Source organism: Coregonus lavaretus (genome assembly GCF_964263955.1).
Source record: "Coregonus lavaretus genome assembly, chromosome: 4".
In the NCBI taxonomy this organism is placed as follows: Eukaryota; Metazoa; Chordata; class Actinopteri; order Salmoniformes; family Salmonidae; genus Coregonus; species Coregonus lavaretus.
The window spans coordinates 6,618,395-6,638,163 of NC_139991.1; the positions used below are offsets into that span (position 1 = coordinate 6,618,395).

At 45.9% G+C, this 19,769-nt stretch overlaps 1 protein-coding gene across 1 annotated transcript in view; it reads right to left on the reverse strand.

Annotated features, from left to right (window-relative positions):
• The window catches only part of LOC311128555 (uncharacterized protein), a gene marked incomplete at both ends in the record, with an annotated part of 140,778 nt that overhangs the window by 62,821 nt on the left and 58,188 nt on the right, over nucleotides 1–19,769 (reverse strand). Inside the window, 5 exons of the mRNA XM_084160743.1 lie at nucleotides 429–599; nucleotides 1,445–1,528; nucleotides 4,045–4,191; nucleotides 6,521–6,604; nucleotides 8,934–9,014. Of these exons, the coding sequence (XP_084016869.1) occupies nucleotides 429–599; nucleotides 1,445–1,528; nucleotides 4,045–4,191; nucleotides 6,521–6,604; nucleotides 8,934–9,014 (567 nt within the window). The remainder of the gene's footprint in view (nucleotides 1–428; nucleotides 600–1,444; nucleotides 1,529–4,044; nucleotides 4,192–6,520; nucleotides 6,605–8,933; nucleotides 9,015–19,769) is intronic.

A 19,769-nucleotide genomic window follows, 5' to 3' on the forward strand; every position in this document is an offset into this window, starting at 1 on the left:
GGTTGCAGGGAAATGCAGAGAAATTACAGTGGGAGAGCCTGCAGAGTGCAGAGGCCTGGGAAAATGGCTAATTGTGTTCAGATAAAGGCTCTGGCTGTATGCTGAGCACTAGAGCAAATGTGCCGGACTTCCACCATCTCACATGGAGAGGCTGGATCAGTGGGAGGCTTTTGAACAAGGTTCTGAGCCACGGCAAACACAATTCAACCTTCTTCAATATGAGTGTAGCTGCCTTTACAATGGCATGTACTCCAGAATACCCAATAAAGCTCAAGCATTGACATCAAGTGGGTGTGGGTGGTAAGGCTAGAACTGAAGTAGACTCAATGAGCATAACAGTCAGGTCAACATGACATTATCTTACAGAGTGGTAGTGCCTGTGTGTCTGTGTGTTTCTATCTATACAGCTGGGTTGATGGTGGTCTCACCCTCCTCCTGGCATCCTGTAGCCTGTCCTGGCACTCCGTGAGCTGGGCACGGGTCTCTGTCAGCACCCCCTCCAGGTCCACACACCTCCACTCTGCCTGGGCACTCTCTGTGCCCTCTCTGTCCCTGGCAGCGCTCTGCAGAGAACACACCACCGCTGCCAGCCTTTCCACCTGCAGGGTCCACGCATGCACACACACATGACATTACTGTAATGTTAACACAACATTAGGTCACAGCTGCATCTTCTCCCAGTGGGACAGTGGGCTGGCCCATCTCATTGTGACCCCTCACTAATACTGGAGGGGAATCCATGGCAATCAGGTAAGAGTGGCTCTCATTTCCCTCCCATTATACATCCTCATTCCAACACTAACAGAGCCCATATCCACCCAGCCCCTGAGCCATGTCTATGTTCAACTCCTCCATATTCCTCTAGTCCCAGGAGAGAGCAGAGTTTCCTGAGTGGGAATCGCTGTCTGTCTGTCTGCCCAGGTTAATGGAGAAGGAAGAGAGGAAGAGACCATGGAAAGACACAAACTTGCGTACACACACACATACGCATGCACGTACACACACATCCGCATGTACACATGCACACACACACAGACACATTTGGACACTTTCATTATGTAGGCATGGATATGGGCAGACATACATATAGAAGAAAAAAAAAAGACTCTCTCAGTGGTAATAAACAACATCTTACAGAGACATTATAATAGGCAGAGACTCCAGAGTGTACAGTACTGAGGTGTGAACTGTTGATAGAATATCTTGGTAATGTGAATGTGATCATCAAAGTCTCCATTGTCAACAGAGATGGACTTAGTTTATGGAAGTCTCCAAGTCTGTGGAGATATTTTTGTTACGGAGGACAATATGAATCGGGTGTGAATCAGCGTGTATTGTTGGTGAAGATGGACTTTGTGTTATGAAAGTGTTTACGCTAGAGAGTGTGTATTGTGTTAGTGGTGGACTCCAGTCACTGTGAACCACGACAGGCACCCAGTCTGACCTCGGCTCCCTGCTCCCGCTTATATCCCATGAGCGCCTCATTTTCTCCCTCCACCTGCACAAGACGCCCTTTGACCTCCGCCAGCTAGGGGACAAAAGAGACATGATGTCAGAGAGGGAGGAATACTACAGTACTGCAGCATAAGCGAGGTCTACTTGTCTCTGAACAAACCCTGTATATACAATATATATCCACACTATTCCATTTCTATTCAATACAGCATTTCATTATTTCTTACAGTAACACTACTGTTTCCAAAGCTTCTGTAGAAACTGCAAGAGTGAACCCATAGGCGGCGAAAGTAAATAGGTAGTGTCATTATATAGCCTAATTAGCCTACTCCTGTCTATTCGGAAATAAATACAATGATTCAAAATAGGCTACTACACAAGAAAGCGCAATTTGGCCACAGGGAATAATTGTATTCTTTAAATCACATTGCATACAGTCGGAAGTGCCCACAACTTGGGCAGCGCGCGGCAAATACAAAATAGAAAAGTAGAGAAGCCCAGCCAGGCATATCGCAATATTTCAAAATACAATCGCAGGAAAACATAGTTTGGAAAGCAAATTCCTATTGCCATAAAGAGAAGACAATGAAAATACTCTAATCTGTCTTTTAGTTATTAAATTTGTCATTGAGCGAACAGTAGCTTATCTTATTGGCATCAGCGGAGAGCATCGGCCATATCCCCGGTGAGTGCGCATATTCACTCTTTATCATTGTTGGATCTGTGCCACTTGAAAGTTTGTTTTTGGACAATTATTTCCTCCCCCAGGTTAGATGGACGTCATATTGTATTTGCGTCTACCCTTCTCGTAGGCCTATTTAATTGATCTGTTTGCATTTTTATGGTAAAAATTTGCTTCCCCAAACTTCAAACTTGCGCGAGCCGCCTATGAGTGAACTTCTTTAAGGTTAGGCAGAAGCTTGTGTGACTAATATGGACAGGGACCGGAGTCACTGCATTAAAATCTATTCAATCTAGGGAGGACAATGACACGTCATTATGGAGAGTAGAAAATGGCCTTTAAATTAAAGGTGGGTGACACAGCGGTGATAATGACTATCTGAGTCATGGAGGGACTGGAATGAAACACACAGGGAGTTAGGACAGGATAGGACAATACAGTTGATTAGTTCATCATTAATGGACACTTTTATTAGGATTAAATGTCAGGAATTGTGAAAAACAGAGTTTAAATGTATTTGGCTAAGGTGTATATAAACTTCCGACTTGAACTGTATCTGATGTAACCTTCAGATCTAGCCATGACTGTACAGTTACAGGAGGCTACAGAATATAGTTATGCAGTTATGCTATGAGGGAAAAGAAACTGACTCGTTCCTTTCATTCTAGATAGATAGAAAGGCAGAGTGCTCAGGGAATGGTGCAGTCATTGATAGAGTGGCGAGTGTGAATGAGATCTCCCATCAGGCAGGTAGAGCAGGTCGCTGCTGTGGATCCCTCCAGCTCAAGGCAGAGAGTTTGCCTAGAGACCTAGCAACAGGTGACACAGGCGCTGACAGCCAGCATTGGCACTAAATCTGATTGGTTTGCAGTTTTCTCCAGGAGGGGAGGCCAGCAGCGGCTAGAGATCTCCTTCAGCTCAGCATCACAACACTGACCTGTGTTTACCGGAAAGTATAACTGTCTGAGTATCTAACTAATGTATATTTATGGATGTCTATTTTTCTAAATGTCTGTCTGGCTCTGTATTGCTGGTCTGCCTTATTGTGTGAATGTCTGAGAGCATGCCAATTTGTCTGACTATCTACCTGTCTGTTTGTCTGTCTGTGTCTGTCTGTCTGCCAGTTCTCTGTAGTAAACAACATAGTCATCCTGCTCTGACTCATGTTTCCTGGGCTCTGCCAGTTAGACTGTAGAGAGGAGAGAGGTGGTCTGGGCCAGAGGCAGACACAGACCCAGACAGGGCCATGGCCAGCTGCTCAGCACATGTTCCCAGGCCACGACACAGCATCAGATAGCACAACTGTACCAATGGAACCAATATAGGGCTGTCCCGCTATGGCACTTTGGTCCATAGGACAGGACGTTGTGCCTCTCCATCAACGTGGATGATTATCGCCCTTTATGCTGCTATTGGATCATTGTGCAGATCTAACCTAGGCCTATGTACCCTGACTATAGAGTTTTGATAGAAAGTGAGACATCTTCAAGTTTCTAAAGGATTAGTTATTTGATCGTCAACAGATAAGCTCCTCTATAAGATGACGCACTTTCACAGTTCAGCTGATTACACCCCATCAATATGAATGCCAGGCTACTTTACATTCGGCAACATATTGAATATTTCCACATGCTTATGAGGCTTTCTATACAAAACAAATGTAAAATGAGAAAGACACAGAAAAGTGGACACGACATGCATGATGAGTTAGTCTACATTTTCCAAACACATTTGGATTAGATTTCTGGGGGTCAATAATTTGTTGGTTCTTGACTGTGCTCTAGTGAACAGACACCCAACACACACACTCAAAGAACTGTAGACACAAAGCATCATGACTGAACGAGAGCTAACAGGGAGAGGAGGAGAAGGCCTGAGAAGCCTGGGCCTGGCGGTGAGTTCTCTACCTGAGTGTGGAGCTCCTCTGCCTGCTGTGTCTGGGTCTGCAAGTCCCTCTGCTGCTGCTCTCTGCGGCTGTGTCCCCTCTGGAGCTCCAGTTGGCTCTCCTGTAGCTCCGTCTGCAGCTGAGAAATCCTCTGCCCATGGTTATCCAGCTATCGAACCAGAAAAGAAGGCAGGGCGGCAGAGGAGGAGAAAATCAATCCAGTACAAAGAGCCTCTCCTCTCCTTTCCTCTTGGCTCTGCCTGCCTGCCTGTCTATCTGAGGCAGGGATACATCATGGATCCCAGATCAGAACCACCAGCTGCCCAAGTCCAGACACCCTGAGTCCCAGGACTGCTCTCCCAACATCAGCCCTGAGATCCACCTCAAACCGCCTGCCTCTGATAAGTAAGAAAGCGCCTGGATGAATTAAATAAGTGCAAAAATCAATCTGACGAATACAACCTAACGTATTGAAATGGTTGCCATTTATGCATTGTTTGAACCAAACCCAGTATTTATGGTGAGAGATTGTCCAGATCGTATTCTGAACAATAACAACAGGTCAATGATGGGTCAATAAAGTGCGGAATATTTACCATGGAACTAATCTGAATGTCCGATCTTAACTAATCAAATACCTTTTCAATTTCAACGGTATCATCTCGTGGAAGCTGAGGTTTGCGTCAATGAGTGTCAACACACAATAACAGACTACATGTATGTTTACATATAAAATACCACAATGTTACTCATACGCAGTTAATGCATTGACAACCAGGAAATAGTCATTATAATACGAGCAAGAGTAGAATGTAAAACAACTTATAACTGCATAATAACTAAAAACAACATTTTGAATCATTGTAATAATCACTGGACAGGATTCCTGAGAAACCATACACTCTTAGAAAGAAAAGTGCTATCTAGAAGCTAAAATGGTTATTCGGCTGTCCCCATAGGAGAACCCTTTTTGGTTCCAGGTAGAACCCTTTTGGATTCCATTAAGAACCCTTTCCACAGAGGGTTCAACCTGGAACCAAAAAGGGTTCTCCTATTAGGACAGCCAAAGAACCCTTTTGGAACCCTTTTTTCTAAGAGTGTCTAGTGTTTTTACCATCAACAACAAACTACTGGACCAGTGAGGGATCCCACTGATCCCAGTCTGACACCAGTAGGAGGCTGGCCAGTGGGCTGGCCCAGCAAGCACGCCAACACAGCACTAACTCTAATAAACAATATCTAATTAACACAACACAGTCACCTGCTAAATCATATGAGAGAGAGAGGGAGAAGGGAGGGAGGGAGGAGGGAAAGTAGGGAGAGTGGGATAGAAAGAGAGAGAGAAGGAGGAAAAGGAGAAGACCCATGCAGGTACTGGTCCAGTCGGTCAGAGACAGAGACATAGTCCTGTTTCTGTGTGTGATGGTGATGGTGGTAGCTCATCACAACAGCAGCAGCGAGAGGAAAGGCAAACAGACAAGATGGAGTCCCAAGACGACCCATTCATCAAACATTTGCATACAGGCTGAAAGATAATCCACAAATCCACCCAGAACAGGACCCGTGCGGGCGTTTCTCCCCTTCTTTCTCTGTTGAAAAGCATCATGGCTGCCTCCACCTATCTCCCTCTTGGAAAGCCTGATGAGGTGACTGCTGCTTATTCCTCAATTAGAAAGTATCATTGAAATAGGAATCGTTTCCACAGAATCGCACCAAAAACCTGGCTCATCCCTTTAGCTCTCTCTTTCTGTGTGCGATCCACGCCGATAACCCTGCTCTTGCTTTCTTTCCCTCACAATCGCTCCCTCTCTCTGTTCTCCCCTCCTAAACTGATCAATACTTCATTTAAATCATGACATTAGCACACTACAACTGGAGAAAAATAGAGAGTAGGAACGCAAATGCGCTTCGTATGTTAAGCGGTATGGATAACAGTATATTTTTTGGAGGGGTAATGTTTAAATATTTGTTTTAACAAGAAGTAAAACAAAAGCTAGAAATGTATGCAAGTGCGTGGGGGCTGTAGCACTGCTTTGATTTGAGCTCCCGAGCCTCACACTGATCAATAGCACATTTAAATCCCAGACAGAGGAGCACTATCATCATATCAGAGGAAAAGGGAAACACGCTTTCCTAATTATCATGTCAAATAACCAACTATGCGGATGCCCTAGTTAGACGGTGCAGATAGAGACATATTTCATATTTATATTAAGCAGAAATGTTTTATATTTTCCATTTGGACCTGAATGAGTAATAACGTTATATATATGCACTCTCACGCATTTATCTATTCACGTAATTCAAAATGAGTCCAATCAATAGTGCCCTCTCCACAGCCAGCTTCCTGGCCATATACGCCTGGGTAGGATCATATAATAAACTGTTCAGAATGCCAAAACGAGCCCATCTGATTTCCTGCCGCTGATTGGAATAGCTGGCGCTGCAAATGACTGGCTAATCTTGGTGTTGGTCATTAATCCTAGCTGGATATTTACCTGAGCAGACTGGGAGTCGCGGGCCTGCTGGGAGAGCAGCACATCTCGCCGGAGCTTCTGGATGGTCGCGTCCCGACGTGACAACTGGGGTGCAGCCAGCCCAACGGGTCAGGTTTTCCCATCCCGAATGTGGGTGAACAGAGGAGAGGACAGGAGAGGAGAGGAGAGAGGGGCAGAGTGTGAACCCAACACTAGGCGTGAGGTAGGATAAAGAGAGGCAAAGCCAGACGATCACTCAGAGAACATGCACTTACATATAGCCTGGCGCCAATGTCAACCAATGAGCAATTAGGCAGACAAGACTAAAGTTATTGATCGTGGGATCTGGCTCTTTTTTTCCAGGGCTAACTAGGCTGCCTGAGGTTGTGTGACGGCTGCTGTGGCTGCAGACTGGGAGGGGAGGGTGTGACGGAGGAAGGTGGAGGGCGACGGACAGGGTAGGGCAGGTCCTTCTCTCCCCAGGCCTTGAGCTCTGAGTTGGGGACTGGTCATTAACATTTAGCCTGCTATTGATCAGTCTGCTAAATAAGCCTGGACCCCATGCAGTCACACACAGCTACACACACACAATCAAAGAGACACATACTCAAACACACACACAATCACAGAGACACCATGGCACGCACCAAAATAACATCACTAGTAATTCATCAATAGTTAAGGGTCTGGTTTCCAATCAACAGGTTATTGGACAACATCAGTACAATGGAAAGATTACTTCATTGTGTATATTGCATTTTGGTCATGTTTGGGGGACACTGGGGCTTGTGCAAAAGAAAGTCAGCCACCAATTGTGCAAGTTCTTCCACTTAAAAAGATGAGAGAGGCCTGTAATTTTCATCATAGGTACACGTCAACTATGACAGACAAAATGAGATTTTTTTTCTCCCGAAAATCACAGTGTAGGATTTTTAATGAATTTATTTGCAAATTATGGTGGAAAATAAGTATTTGGTCAATAACAAAAGTTTCTCAATACTTTGTTATATACCCTTTGTTGGCAATGACACAGGTCAAACATTTTCTGTAAGTCTTCACAAGGTTTTCACACACTGTTGCTGGTATTTTGGCCCATTCCTCCATGCAGATCTCCTCTAGAGCAGTGATGTTTTGGGGCTGTCGCTGGGCAACACGGACTTTCAACTCCCTCCAAAGATTTTCTATGGGGTTGAGATCTGGAGACTGGCTAGGCCACTCCAGGACCTTGAAATGCTTCTTACGAAGCCACTCCTTCGTTGCCCGGGCGGTGTGTTTGGGATCATTGTCATGCTGAAAGACCCAGCCACGTTTCATCTTCAATGCCCTTGGTGATGGAAGGAGGTTTTCACTCAAAATCTCACGATACATGGCCCCATTCATTCTTTCCTTTACACGGATCAGTCGTCCTGGTCCCTTTGCAGAAAAACAGCCCCAAAGCATGATGTTTCCACCCCCATGCTTCACAGTAGGTGTGGTGTTCTTTGGATGCAACTCAGCATTCTTTGTCCTCCAAACACGACGAGTTGAGTTTTTACCAAAAAGTTATATTTTGGTTTCATCTGACCATATGACATTCTCCCAATCCTCTTCTGAATCATCCAAATGCACTCTAGCAAACTTCAGACGGGCCTGGACATGTACTGGCTTAAGCAGGGGGACACGTCTTGCACTGCAGGATTTGAGTCCCTGGCGGCGTAGTGTGTTACTGATGGTAGGCTTTGTTACTTTGGTCCCAGCTCTCTGCAGGTCATTCACTAGGTCCCCCCGTGTGGTTCTGGGATTTTTGCTCACCGTTCTTGTGATCATTTTGACCCCACGGGGTGAGATCTCGCGTGGAGCCCCAGATCGAGGGAGATTATCAGTGGTCTTGTATGTCTTCCATTTCCTAATAATTGCTCCCACAGTTGATTTCTTCAAACCAAGCTGCTTACCTATTGCAGCTTCAGTCTTCCCAGCCTGGTGCAGGTCTACAATTTTGTTTCTGGTGTCCTTTGACAGCTCTTTGGTCTTGGCCATAGTGGAGTTTGGAGTGTGACTGTTTGAGGTTGTGGACAGGTGTCTTTTATACTGATAACAAGTTCAAACAGGTGCCATTAATACAGGTAACGAGTGGAGGACAGAGGAGCCTCTTAAAGAAGAAGTTACAGGTCTGTGAGAGCCAGAAATCTTGCTTGTTTGTAGGTGACCAAATACTTATTTTCCACCATAATTTGCAAATAAATTCATTAAAAATCCTACAATGTGATTTTCTGGAAAAAATATTCTCAATTTGTCTGTCATAGTTGACGTGTACCTATGATGAAAATTACAGGCCTCTCTGATCTTTTTAAGTGGGAGAACTTGCACAATTGGTGGCTGACTAAATACTTTTTTCCCCCACTGTAGGTGATTATTGCTACATGACATTAGCTATTGACTCGATGGGTGTGACTACCTCAGTCTTCAGCAGTTCTCTGCTCCTCTGTTCTGTAAGATATGGGACTGGGCTGGATCCTGTCTGGTCAGTAGTACTCCCCTGGAAAATAATTAACAGAATATGGTTGTTGTGACTTCAGAGTGTGACACTTATCTAATTCTCATTATAAACTGGGTGGTACGACACCTGAATGCTGATTGGCTAAAAATCGTGGTATCAGACCGTATACCACGGGTATGACAAAACATGTATTTTGACTCTTCTAATTAGTAACCAGCTTATAATAGCAATAAGGCACTTCAGGGGTTTGTGGTATATGGCCAATATACCACGGCTAAGGGCTGTATCCAAGGGCTGTATCCAGGCACTCCGCGTTGCGTCGTATATAAGAACAGCCCTTAGCCGTGGTATATTGGCCATATACCACACACCCTCAGGCCTTATTGCTTAATAATAACACCAGTCCTACCGTATCAGAACTGACAGACACTCAGTCGTACATATCAGACAGAGTGAGACAGACAGACAGACAGACAGACAGACAGACAGACAGACAGACAGACAGACAGACAGACAGAGAGATATAGACAGAGAGAGAGAGAGAGAGAGAGAGAGAGAGAGAGAGAGAGAGAGAGAGAGAGAGAGAGAGAGACAGACAGACAGACAGACAGACAGACAGAGCGAGCGAGCGAGAAAGAGTGAGACAGACAACAGACAGAGAGACAGAAATACAGTGTGGTTTGGACAGCCAGTTGATGGCTGAGAAGAACAACAGTTAAACAGAGACAGAGAGTACTGCCTGGTGCTGGAAAACCCATCCTCCAGTCAGACCATGAGTAACCCGGAAACATGTATTTTATGAGCATTCCTTCATTGTGAAGACAGAAAGTTAAGTTGAGTTCATGAAAGCTGGCAGGGAACGTGACGGGGACACCTGATCTGCTCTCTATGCCGGAGACGTTTCCCTCCACATTAGCGTCTGCAGTGTGGAGCCCAGTTAGCTAATGCTGAGAGCCTTTAACCCTGTTTACAATGCATCCTCACCACCAACCACACCTGGTTCTCAGCCTCCACCTCTACATGCATCAATTATATCCTAACCTCCAACTACCATTCTCCCAGCTAGCACACAATCACGGGCCGTCGCCTTCAGACTCAGTGCATAAGAGAGGTTAGGAAAGCACATTAGGACCTCTGCTATTTTAGAGGAACGTGGAGAATCTGCTCATTTATACACAACTGGCTGCTTTCACACAGATGAGATGGTACACACTGTTTAGTATGAGCAGCATGATGTTAGAGATGCATAGAAATGTGGAAATTAGGAAATGAATGAACAACCAATCATACTGAAAAGGCAGTCAGTGTTTAGTTACTCTTTTTCTTCCTGTGGCTTAGTGCTTTTTTATGCAGTCTGTCCTTTGGTGTGTGTTTGAAAATCAATCCTGATATTCCAATGAGAGAGACAAAAAAGTATCTCAGAGGTGATTGCTCATTCCTCACAGCTTCAAACAGCACTGCATCAGAAGAACACCTTTAATATGCCGACTTTTCACGTCACTCCAGGCTAAATCCCTAGCAACCACCATAGCAACACACTCTGAGTTGGACGTGAAATGCATGGCAAGTTCCTTCCTGCCAACAGGGGGGAAAGGAGAAGAGAAAGAGAGAGATGGATATGCCTCAAAGAACTGAATTAAAGCATAGATGAGAAGCAGACGCACAGGAATAAACCAGAGGAATAATCATATCAATAATCACACATGCATGTCTGTGTGACATACGCTACACAGAACACAGTAGAGGCTGATAAACACACAGTAGGCAACAGTAGGGTAATATACAGTGAGGGAAAAAAGTATTTGATCCCCTGCTGATTTTGTATGTTTGCCCACTGACAAAGAAATGATCAGTCTATAATTTTAATGGTAGGTTTATTTAAACAGTGAGAGACAGAATAACAACAAAAATATCCAGAAAAACGCATGTCAAAAATTTTATAAATTGATTTGCATTTTAATGAGGGAAATAAGTATTTGACCCCCTCTCAATCAGAAAGATTTCTGGCTCCCAGGTATCTTTTATACAGGTAACGAGCTGAGATTAGGAGCACACTCTTAAAGGGAGTGCTCCTAATCTCAGTTTGTTACCTGTATAAAAGACACCTGTCCACAGAAGCAATCAATCAATCAGATTCCAAACTCTCCACCATGGCCAAGACCAAAGAGCTCTCCAAGGATGTCAGGGACAAGATTGTAGACCTACACAAGGCTGGAATGGGCTACAAGACCATCGCCAAGCAGCTTGGTGAGAAGGTGACAACAGTTGGTGCGATTATTTGCAAATGGAAGAAACACAAAATAACAGTCAATCTCCCTCGGCCTGGGGCTCCATGCAAGATCTCACCTCGTGGAGTTGCAATGATCATGAGAACGATGAGGAATCAGCCCAGAACTACACGGGAGGATCTTGTCAATGAGCTCAAGGCAGCTGGGACCATAGTCACCAAGAAAACAATTGGTAACACACTACACCGTGAAGGACTGAAATCCTGCAGCGCCCGCAAGGTCCCCCTGCTCAAGAAAGCACATATACAGGGCCGTCTGAAGTTTGCCAATGAACATCTGAATGATTCAGAGGAGAACTGGGTGAAAGTGTTGTGGTCAGATGAGACCAAAATCAAGCTCTTTGGCATCAACTCAACTCGTCGTGTTTGGAGGAGGAGGAATGCTGCCTATGACCCCAAGAACACCATCCCCACCGTCAAACATGGAGGTGGAAACATTATGCTTTGGGGGTGTTTTTCTGCTAAGGGGACAGGACAACTTCAACGCATCAAAGGGACGATGGACGGGGCCATGTACCGTAAAATCTTAGGTGAGAACCTCCTTCCCTCAGCCAGGGCATTGAAAATGGGTCGTGGATGGGTATTCCAGCATGACATTGACCCAAAACACACGGCCAAGGCAACAAAGGAGTGGCTCAAGAAGAAGCACATTAAGGTCCACATTAAGATTAATGTCTTCAGACCTTAATCCCATAGAAAATCTGTGGAGAGAGCTGAAGGTTCGAGTTGCCAAACGTCAGGCTCGAAACCTTAATGACTTGGAGAAGATCTGCAAATAGGAGTGGGACAAAATTCCTCCTGAGATGTGTGCAAACCTGGTGGCTAACTACAAGAAACGTCTGACCTCTGTGATTGCCAACAAGGGTTCTGCCACCAAGTACTAAGTCATGTTTTGCAGAGGGGTCAAATACTTATTTCCCTCATTAAAATGAAAATCAATTTATAACATTTCTGACATGCGTTTTTCTGGATTTTTTTGTTGTTATTCTGTCTCTCACTGTTCAAATAAACCTACCATTAAAATTATAGACTCATCATGCCTTTGTCAGTGGGCAAACGTACAAAATCAGCAGGGGATCAAATACTTTTTTCCCTCACTGTATGTAAAAGCGTGAAAACAGTTTTTTTGGCCAAAAGACAGAAATTTGTTTGGGCAAAAGACCGTCCTCCGTCTTCTCTCCTCCGTGACCCTGAAACCGATAAGTGGTCGAGGAGTGTGTCATTTCGTTAGTAGGCAAACGAAAATATCCTCCCCCCTCGATAGCCACCTTTCATCGAGGATACTCGTGCATCCTACCGCGGAAGAGTTTTGAAATCTGCCACACCCCCTCCCTTTGAATCAGCTAATGTTTTGGCAGAGAAAAACATGCACACGTTTAAAAACAATATGCTACTTATTGTTTTATTTATAAAATGTCTTGCACAACTATCTTAATTTGTTTTGATCACTTTCCACATTTATTTTGGGATCCACCCCTGTAAACATCATTTGCCTATTGAAGCACGAGTGGAGAAGGACAGTCTCATTTCACACAAACGCATTTCAATCCACGTTCACTTTCCTCGCCAACTCTCCTCGATTACCTTTGACCTTTTTCAAAGAGAGGCGAGAGAGGACGGAGGAGAGAGGACGCAGGACATGAGGAAATCTAATTGACAAAAGGCCATAGGCTAGTTAAAATGTATTTTTCAGGTTCTCCTCCTGCAAGGGACAACAACAGCATCTCTGTCTCATCTGGGCAGGGAAGAGAGGGATCGCAAGTGTGTAAAAAAATTATAATATATATTTCTTGTCACATACACCTGATAGTTGCAGTGAAACATGTTGTTTTACAGGGGGGGGTTAAGGGTTAAGTGCCTTGCTCAAGGGCGCATCGATTTTCCACCTAGTCGGCTTGGGGATTTGAACCAGCGACCTTTTGGTTACTGGACCAACACTCTTAACCGCTAGGCTACATGCCACCCCAGGTGTGTGTGTGCCATCAGGGTCATGGGGGGCAAAGCAGATGGGGTGCCCCTGTCCACCCCCCCTATCCATAGCCACTTCCTGTACCACAGTAATGACCTCTAAGTGAGCCTCTTCCATCGGAAATCTCAGGTCCCCCCCGCATCTGGTTTCCTAGTCTCCGGGATTCTTGCTCTCAGAAGCTGATGAGTTCAGTCAAACTTCATTAAGTTTATAGGCGCAGCCCGGCGGTCCCTGGTGACACACTACACAGAACAAGCCCCTCGTCTGGCAGAGAGTGATGGGGCTGCTCGGCCTTAGAGAGGCCCTTTTCTGCCTCAGCTCACAGGTGGAGGGGAGAGCTCTTTACCCCCCCCGTCTCTATCTATCTCAGTACTCTCTGTCTGTCTCACCGCACTCCTCTCTGTCTCCCCCACTGCCCTCTCCGTCTCCCCCTCTCTCTGTCTCTATACATCTCATTCGTCTGCGTCACTCTCTGCCACTCCCTTTATCTGTCTCTCTCACCACCCTCACTTTCTCTCTATCTCTTCCAGTCTCCCCTCCTTCTTATTCTCACAGCCTTTCTCTCTGGGGGTGGCCTGGGTGAGGAGTCCACAGTACTGCTCATCATTCTCCACTTGGGCAGTAATACATGCAGGGGAATAGTACATTTATGAATGTATTCATGGGAATGTGAGCTGGGCTCCATCTCTGTCTCCAGCAGCTGTCATGTCCACAGAGAAGAGAGATGTTGATGCTCCTCCATACAGGATGGACAGACAAACTAAGCCCTGGACGGACCCCTCCGGATCCCCAACCAAATACTGACCAATACTAACCAACAGCAGACCCCAACAGAAAGAGGTAGCTATTATAGTCTTCACTTTCCCCAAGACTTCATATTACCCAAATATGTGCAACAGCTTCACAGTCCACCACCCCAACTATTCCATCCGACCTGGGTAGAGGCTCACTGGGGAGGGAGAGTGGAGGAAGAAGATGGGCCAGAAAGTAAGAGGTGTCCCTTTAAAGGGCCTGGTGGGGAAAGGTAAACCTGGGCCCATCCAGTGAGTATTTATTGCGAGTCGGGGCAGACACACACTCGCTTAGGTGCTCTGAGTAGCTATTAAACAAGTCTGGGGCTGACCTCTGGTTTTAAGCGGCCGTGTGTCTGACAGCCGAGGCTGCGGAGGCCGCCATAAATGGATTTCTTAAAGTTTCATTCAGGAAAAGAAAAAGGCTGTCGTGTGCAGGAGGGTAATTCAGAAGCAGGGCTGCGTGAGAGAACAGTGTTTCTATCCCACGCTGGGCTAGGCTTGGCTGCCTGAGTGGTTCGCTCTCCACAATACAGAGGAATATACTGGAGGAGCAGGAACCCAAGTAGCAACACGCTTTATCCAAATAGAATGCAAGAGACAGGAATGGGTTTCTGTAAAAAGTGTTTTTACTTCCTCTATTGTGAGCGGAGTGGAATAGAAAATGATCTGCCACATGTGTGTATACCCAGGCCATTAAAACACTACATCCCTCAGACACAAATGTCTGCAGCAGCTGCTCCGACTGAGAGGCTGCCTGCCTGTTCAATTCATTTTACCTCAGACACAATGTAGCCATACTGCTGTAAAACTCACAGATAAAAAGCGCAGTAAATTTAAATAGAAAATCTGAAAACACGCTTAGGCCAGTCCCTTTAGCCTTTGAAGTGACAGAGGCTTTATGTGGGGGAGAGGGGCTGAGGCTGGCTCAAAAGCAGGCCCTGAATCAGCTAGATTGCCTGCAATGTTAAGTGCAATTAATGAACCCCACAAAGGAGGATTATGCTGACAGGATTATTCTGAACAACAATGCAGCACCCGCTGCCAATTACACACCAGCAGGACCTCAGAGCTCCTCTTCTGCTGGACTGCTGATTAGCATTATGCACACACACGCATATACACAACAACATAAACACACACATCCAAATGACATACATTGCATTTGCTGAGCTGATTCCCTGCTGTTTCAGTTTCTTTATCCTTCCTGTCTCAGGTACACTAACTCATGTCTACTAACTCTCTAATTTCAACTAAATCTATCCCATCTCTAGTTTCTCTATCCCATCTCTACTTCCTGTCCCCCATATCCCATCTCAACTTCCTGTCCCCCATATCTACTTCCTCTACCCCCCCTCTAGTTTCTCTATCCCATCTCTACTGTCTCTGACTAGCTCATCCGAAGCCTTCTGTCATTTAGAACACAGAGCCTGTAACTCAATCAGCCTCTTGAACTTTCTAAAATGCCGGAAATGTCGGTCTTGCATCGCTGTTTGGTCTTAAGCTCCTGACAAGGATCTCAAACCGTCTGCAGTTGAATCAGAGCTGTCTGGCTTTTCTCGGGGCAGTGCTAAATCAAATTAGCCAAAGCAATGTTAATTCCGAGCAGCATTTCATTAAAAAGGAAAAGATAATCAGTGCCAAAGACTCCATGTCCTTTTGACTAATCTAATAACGCTGCGTTTGTTTGCTTTAATCATGTTTAACGATTAAGAGGCTAAGTCATGTAGACAGAGGGATCTCATAATCTGCCTGTCATGGCCGCCTCCCGACTTCCTGCCATTCGTCACAGCGCGGACGGCATTTCAACCTTCAGCAGAGAGAGAGAGTAGAGCCTCGTGAGGTGCACCAGAACCAGCTCAGGGATGGCCAGAGCAGGTCTTCAGGGAACCAGGGGGGTTTCCAGGTATCACTTTACTTCACAGAGCTGCATTACTGAACTGGAGCCACTGGGAGACACAGATATTATCTATCTCTGTGAAGTCGGGGCCGAAAATACCTACAGAAACAAGTTTTTTATTTACGGAATTGAGTTTGGAATGTTTGTACGTGTTGGCAGTCATATTGCTGCTGTTTGTAGTTTTTTTTTTAAAGCAGATTCTGCTCTATGACACAGGAATTTATAATGCATATTTAGTTATGTGTGACTGTAAAAAGAGGGAACATCGCTGAATAAGGGATAGGCCGAGCTATGAAAACACTTAATTCGCAATCACAGTATTCAATTTGAAGAAACTCATCAGATTTTCTTTCCTACTTAAAAAAAATACAAATAACTCATTCCTTATCAGCGGGTGTGATCACTTGAATGGAATCAATCAATCGCGTTCCGCTCGGCTTTGCTCTTCTTTGCTCCTCGTTTCCAAATCCAATCTCTTCTGTGTCATCTCAGCGCACATTTATAAGGGCCCGGGCTCTTGATTATCTCCCTCCTTCTCTGGCGCTCCCCGCCACCGCATGCTCCAATGTATTAAATTAAATGAGGTGTCTGTCCACGTCACCCCCTCCCCCACCTCCCCCATCTCTCTCTCTGCTGGTAATCAGGGGAGAGGGCCCCTCCCAGCCCTGCTTTGTGCTAGCGGAGGCTGCATACATTAGCATTAATCAGGGCCTGCAGGGAGCATCTAGCAGGAGCCAGAAGGATAGAGAAATGGAGAAAGAGAGAGAGAGGGAGGGAGGGCTCGGCACACACCCCACACTCACCCCAGTCACAAACAAAAGGTTACACCTCTCCTTCCTTCGGCACTGTCTCTGTCCATTCCTCGCTCTCTCTCCCCCTGCTTTCCTCTCCTCCGTCTCATCCCAAGTATTTCCACTGTCTTATCTCCCACAGACAGGCCAGACAAATGCTTTAAAGAGTGAAACAGTGCCGGCTTGGGTTCTGGCACCAGATAAATCATAGATGAGCTTGTGTGAGCACTGTTAACATAATCCCACCATTTAAGATCACAAATACTGCAGGGTGCTAACTCATGTGTTCTTCATCAAATATTGATGCATACATAATAATACACGCATATGTGTGCAGATGGTGGTGTCTGTATACGTTTCTGTGGTGGTGAAAGAGAGAGAGAGAGAGAGAGAGAGAGAGAGAGACAGAGAGAGAGACAGCGAGAGTATGAATGCACATATAATTAATCAACACAAATGTGGAAGTAAAGCCAAGCATACTATACTATGTGTGTGTATGTTGTACGTGCGTGTGTTTATGTGTGTGAAATGCATACGTGTGTGTATCACGTGTATAGTATGCCCTTGATTGTGAGTGTGTATGAAGGACTGTCAGTAGAAGATACTGATGTACAGCATATTGTTGCCGTTCCTCCCCCCTCTCTGCCCTGCTCCCCTGTGATCACCAGTCATAGCCAAGGCAATTACTGCAAAAATCATCGCATCACTTCATTCTTTTGCTCTCTAACTTTAATTGCTTAATGCATCCTTTACTGCCGCACTGCTCTCCTCCTCCGCCCCCGTCTATCCTCCTCCCTCTCCCTTTCCCTCCTCCTCCGCCCCCGTCTATCCTCCTCCCTCTCCCTTTCCCTCCTCCTCCGCCCCGTCTATCCTCCTCCCTCTCCCTTTCCCTCCTCCTCCGCCCCCGTCTATCCTCCTCCCTCTCCCTTTCCCTCCTCCTCCACCCCGTCTATCCTCCTCCCTCTCCCTTTCCCTCCTCCTCCGCCCCCGTCTATCCTCCTCCCTCTCCCTTTCCCTCCTCCTCCGCCCCCGTCTATACTCCTCCCTCTCCCTTTCCCTCCTCCTCCGCCCCCGTCTATCCTCCTCCCTCTCCCTTTCCCTCCTCCTCCGCCCCCGTCTATCCTCCTCCCTCTCCCTTTCCCTCCTCCTCCGCCCCGTCTATCCTCCTCCCTCTCCCTTTCCCTCCTCCTCCGCCCCCGTCTATCCTCCTCCCTCTCCCTTTCCCTCCTCCTCCGCCCCCGTCTATCCTCCTCCCTCTCCCTTTCCCTCCTCCTCCGCCCCCGTCTATCCTCCTCCCTCTCCCTTTCCCTCCTCCTCCGCCCCCCTCCATCCTTTTCTCAGCTCATCCTCTGGCACTTCATTTACTGCTGAGTCGTTCTGGTAATTAAAGATGAACTTAGACATAAACCTAGAGATCAAATCCACCACTCCAAACTGTATTGTATGTAGGCTCTTAAATAGCATCCCCTACATGTATTATACTGTATGGATATAATGCTAAAGCTGGAACAGAGGTAGAGTTGCTAGGTACTGTACATTCTAATGTACAGAGTGTGTTTGTTAGTGTGCATGTGTTTGTTTTCTTGTTTGTGTGTGTGTGAGTGCATTCTTAGGTGTGTGTACTTGTGTGAGAGTGTTTGATATGCCCACGTTTTTCTTTCAAATGTGCCAAAAAAAGAGGGCATCGCTGTATGCGAAAAGAAAAATGTGCCACATTGATCGAAATCACCCAATCCTCCTAAAACCCAAACTCCCCACTGAGATTCCCAAAATACTCTTGGAGCAGAGCAAAACAAATATCATTAAAGCAGTGGCAGGAGTGGTATAAAAATAAAGGCTACTATATAAACCCTGAGATATTACACATAGCCTGACTCTGTGTAGACACCCAGTGCACTGCAGTATTCTGAGGTATTCTCTTGCCACATGGGGACATGGCTTTCTAGAGTCAGGTCTTTATCGAGCCATGGTGGGATCACAAGACTAAGGTAGGTGAAATCCAAGTCTTCAGAAATCCAAGTCCTCAGATGTCATTAGGTGGGGAGCAACCTCTTCACAAATAAAACAATGAAATATTGAATGGTCTTTGTATGAATAGAAGGACTATGCACAATAGAATATAATCACTGTAATGTAACAAAACATTCCTACCAACACAGAACGAATCCCTCTGGCACATGCGCAGATGCACACACGGACGCACACACAAGTACACACATCCACACTGTGGCATTATTCTGCTTTGGTGCTCCTCTTGACAGCAGCTCCAGGAGAGGCTATTATTAAGCAGCCGCCGTGTTCCAGCAGCAGAGCATAATAAAAATTCATTTTCTTTAATTAACTTTTATGGCCGGCGAAGAGGACACGCTGACACCTGTCTTATGCAGTGCTGCAGCTTATTTCTTTTCCCCTCATCCTCATCTCCACTCTGTCTGTCTGTCTGTCTGTCTGTCTGTCTGTCTGTCTGTGTGTGTCTGTGTGTGTGTGTGTGTGTGTGTGTGTGTGTGTGTGTGCGCAAGCAAGGCCAGAGGGTATGCCAGAAGCGTAAGTCAAGTAGGCCTTCACTTCGAGAGTCCACTGTTAGGAGGATTTGAGACTACCATCTTCCCTTAAAAATGTAAAAGCTATTTAAAAAGCTAAGAAACCAACAACAACAACACAATGAAATCATGGTCAACCACACGTGATTGTGTCCTCTGCAGCTCCACCACCCACGTCCCCAGCACGCTGAAGTGAGCACTCACTAATAAATGTGTTTTCCCAGAATCTAATCATGCTGTTTGTTCACTGAATGCTCCCTACACCTAGTTGTAAACTGTGTTATATCACCTACCGCCCACACACAGCCACACACCAAAACAGACACAGCTACACGGACACACACATGCACGCACGCACACACACACACACACACACAGACACACACACACAGAGCCATGCACGCACACACACACACACACACACACACGCGCGCGCACACTCGTACACACAAACAAAAAGAGTGCCTTGCTAGTGTTGGTGGAGATTGGATCATCTAAAAATAGACATATCTCCAG